The sequence below is a fragment of the Gorilla gorilla genome, chromosome 19 (assembly GCF_029281585.2).
Source record: "Gorilla gorilla gorilla isolate KB3781 chromosome 19, NHGRI_mGorGor1-v2.1_pri, whole genome shotgun sequence".
Lineage (NCBI taxonomy): Eukaryota > Metazoa > Chordata > Mammalia > Primates > Hominidae > Gorilla > Gorilla gorilla.
The window spans coordinates 94,266,336-94,270,466 of record NC_073243.2 but is presented as its reverse complement, the minus strand read 5'-3'; the positions used below and the strand labels follow the sequence as shown (position 1 = coordinate 94,270,466).

Genomic DNA, 4,131 nt, shown 5'->3' with positions numbered 1-4,131 from the left:
TTCATTTCCTTTTGATATAGACCTCCCAGTGTGGGCTTGCTGGATCATATGGTAGCTGTATTTGTTTAGTTTGCGGAGGAAGGTCCATACTGTTTTCTATAATGGCTGTCCTAATTTACATTGTGAGGAAGAATGCAAGGGCTCCCTTTCCTCCACATCCTCATCGACAAGTTTTGTCCTTTGATGTTTTGATCATTGCCATTCTGATGATCATAAGATGTTATCTTCTTTCAGTTTTTATTTGCATTTCTCTGGAGATTAGTGATGTTGAGTATATATATATATATATATATATATATATATATATATATATATATACTAGTAACAGCAGGTATATATGGATATATACCTGGTGGCCACTTTCATGGCCTCTCTTCAGAAATGTCTATTATTTAGTTCCTTTGCCCAGTTTTTAAATTGTATTATTTCTTGGTTTCGAGTCCTTAGAGTTCCTAGTATATTTTGGACAGTAAATAGTGAATTCCTTACTGAATGTAGGGTTTGCAAATATTTTCTCTCTTTATGATTCTGTCTCTTCATGGTGTTGATTGTTTTGTCGGCTCTGCAGATTTTTTGTTTTTTCATTTGGATGCAATCTGCTTATGTATTTTCCCTCTTGCTGTCTCTGCTTTTGGGACATATTCCAAAAATCATTGCGTTAACCATTGTCAATGAGGACATCCCCTGTTTTCTTCTAGTAGGTTATACATTTGTTACCGTTTATCTTATATTCAGGGTATTGGATCAATTACATGTCAGTATAATTACAAATAATGTTCAATTACACAAAATATTTAATGGTCAAATCCTACACTGAGAGGGAATTTTATTTCTAATTTTTGTGTTCTTATAGAATAATTTGGAAAATCAAGTAACAATTGAATATTATCTAGTATGAAAATGCATTGTCATCATACGTATTTCTGTTTTAGAGAAGCACAAAACAGAAATAAACATGTTATTTCAGCCATAAACCTAGTCTACATTGGGGCCATTCCTTGGAGGTGAAGGTGTGGAAAGGAGTGCCCAGATGAGACGGGGTATCTGGGGTCTGTGCTTCTCTTAGTTTTCCATGTGGCTCCCAGAGTGTGTTACCATTCTGACATCATCAAACATCACTCCCCGACATGAAACAGTCTAGGTAGGAAAGTGAAAAGAGTCATTTTAGAGAAGAATACTTTTTTAATTTCATTTTTATTTTTACAAGCTGGGAAAGAGGTGCTTGATTCCCCAGGAAAAGTTATGGAAAAGTACTAAATGTTTCCAAGGGCAGCTACTCCAGTACTCTTAGGAAGCCCAGCACCTTCAGGATAGAGTATTGTAAGGGAAGACTTTGTTGTGTCTCCTTAAAATCACATACGAGCAAAAATCCTGTTATATCCACTTAAGGATTCGGTATGAAACGACCATAGTCTCTTAAAACGGTTTTTTCTTCTCTCTGAAGACAGCTCCCCATCCAAAGGATGCTCAAGGCCCATGTACCTTTGTTCTTCCAACTAGGAAGCCCTAGAACAATGCCTGCTCATACATGGACCTCAGAGACCCAAACATGATGATAATGATTGTTATTTTCTTGAGCCAGGGTCTCACTCTGTCAGCCAGGTAAGAGGGCATTGGTTCCATCACAGCTCACTGTAATCTCCACCTCTGGAACTCAAGAGATCCTCCTACCTCAGCCTCTGGAGTAGCTTAAACAGCAGGCACCAACCACGACATCTAGCTTTCTTTTTTTTTTTTTTTTTTTTTTTCCATTTTAATTGTGGAGGGGAAGTTTTGTCATGTTGCCCAGGCTGGTCTGGACCTCCTGAGTTCAAGCGATCCACCAACCCCGGTCTCCCAAAATGCTCTCTAATCATAGAAATAAGCCATTGTGCCCCATCTGAGATACAAATATGATTGGATGACATTATTAATCAGGCTGCTGCCTTCATCTGGGTGAGACTAATGTAAGATGTAAGAAAGATGTTAAGTCATGGATAAGTCCAGGAGGGGCTAAGATACTGAAGCTCCAGCGTACACAGGGCTCTATCATAGAAAGACTGGAACCAGTACTTTCTCCTCTAAGATTAGGCCTTTCTTTCTAGGCTGCTGCCCAGAGGAAGATGATTTTGCTTTGTAGTAGGTGTTTGGGAAGTAGCCACTGGGCTGTCCCCTGAGAAAGGTCTCCCTCCAATGCTTGGGCTGCAGTGGGGCATGTCTCCCCACATCTCAAACATAAGCAGGGCCTCTCCTACCACTTCGCTAACCAGACCTGTATCATTCCAGCCATAGCCACGGCTTTGACCACATTCTAGGACGCTCAGCTGCTGCTGATGGACTGCATCGGACTTCTAACGGGTGCCTCTCTCCCTTTCCCACCCACAAACAGACCCACACTGGTTTTTGCCTCCCATAATGTGAAATGACTTGTGTATAGAGACTCTATTCACATTTTAGAAAGTAGGGTGTAATGTATGTTCATAGCAAATACACACACAGGAACAGCCCAGGAGACAGGGAACATTGAGAACACGGAGCTGCATATAGGAAAAGTCAAAGTGTGGATCGCATCTGCTGTTTGATGGAGGAGACATTATCTATTTGCCACCAATAAGAAATTTATTTGGTTTTCAATAAGATTAATGAACAAATTTTTTCACAATTTTTCTTGATTTGAACTGTTGAAAGGCGTTCAGTGAGAAATTTCCCGTTGACATGAATGCATTAGACTCTCAATGTAGATGGAAAGTTTACAAACAAAAGAAAACAGAAACAGGCATACCCGTTATATCTGCCTGTGTTGTTACTCCTAATCATGTGCAGGGCTGCTTTTGGACCCCGTGAAGGACATAAAAGCAAAAGTGAAGAGAACTGCTAATATCAGAACTATGATTAACACAGAGAAATTGAAAAACACAACCAAACGGAAACAAAGCCGTCTAGAGCGCAGCGTTTCCCAGGAGCGTGGGCTCCTCAGCACCCTCTCCGCGGAGGTGGCGGGACAGCTGCATGTCTCTGGGCATAATTGTGACATGCCAGGGATGGATAACACATGGGTTGTTGTCTTTAAATAGGGGGACCAGGTAGGCCTCGCTGTTCTCCTGAAGTCGCCAGTGGCCGCACATTGGAAGCGCAGGTCTGGGTTGATGGCCTGGGTGATCTCACGCATTAGGAATTGGAAGGTCAGCTTGTGCAGAAGCAGCTGCGTGGACTTATGGTACTTCATGATTTTGTGCAGTGCCAGGGTGCCAAGCCTGTGGCGGTGAGGCTTCTTGATCCCTCCTGTAGCCAGGACCCTCTTGCCAGCAGCTTTGGTGGCCAACGGCTTCCTGGGGGCCTGCCAGGCGGTGGCTTTGAGGTCAGTCTGCTTAATGCGAGCCATGGTGTAGGGCTGTGGCCTTTCCCTTGTCACTGGGCTGAGCCTGGTGAACTGGAAGCAGTGCTGGTACCAGACAGCAATGGTGGTGAGGCTGTGGGCAGGATTCAGAGAGTCTGTGTGTTGGGATCTATGCAGAAGATGCTCCCATACACTTAGCCCCTTCCAACCCAGCCCCATACTTACCAGCTCACTGATCAGTGGGTCTGAGGTCCCTGTATTCAGTCTCCTTGAGTAGCCTTGGGATTCCCAGGTCTACACACAACAGTGGGGAATCTTTCTCCCAGGCAGTCTTGCTCTAGCTGGAGATCTCTGTGATCTCAGCCAAATTCAGTCATTTATAGGAGGCTTGGATGATTGGATTAGGCACACCCAGCTACCTTCCACTGCGTTCTGTGCTGCAGTAGATGCTTAACCTAATCAGGGCTGTGAAAGCCCATTAAGTCCCTGCATTCTTCCTCACCCAAGAGAGGTACAGACCTCTGGATTGTGCATTTTGGGAGGGATGGTAAATGAGATCTGTCACTTAACGTTTTGGGTGCCGAATGGATTCTGAAAGTTTACATTTTATTTACATCAAGGAAATAGTTACTTAAAGTTGCATGTTAGGCCAGGCATGGTGGCTCACGCCTGTATTCCCAGCACTTTGGGAGGCGGAGGTGGATGGATCATGAGGTCAACAGATTGAGACCATCCTGGCTTAACTCGGTGAAACCCCGTCTCTACTAAAAATACAAAAATTGACCAGGTGTGGTGGCGTGCACCTGTAATCACAG

The 4,131-nt window shown here is 43.5% G+C and overlaps 1 protein-coding gene across 1 annotated transcript; it reads right to left on the bottom strand.

Annotated features, from left to right (window-relative positions):
• Positions 1-2,788: 2,788 nt before the first annotated feature.
• LOC134757565 (histone H3.Y-like) lies at positions 2,789-3,372 on the bottom strand. The gene has a single exon (XM_063700486.1). The coding sequence runs from the start codon at positions 3,359-3,361 to the stop codon at positions 2,789-2,791; it is 573 nt and encodes a 190-aa protein (XP_063556556.1). The 5' UTR covers positions 3,362-3,372.
• Between the last annotated feature and the right edge of the window lie 759 nt (positions 3,373-4,131).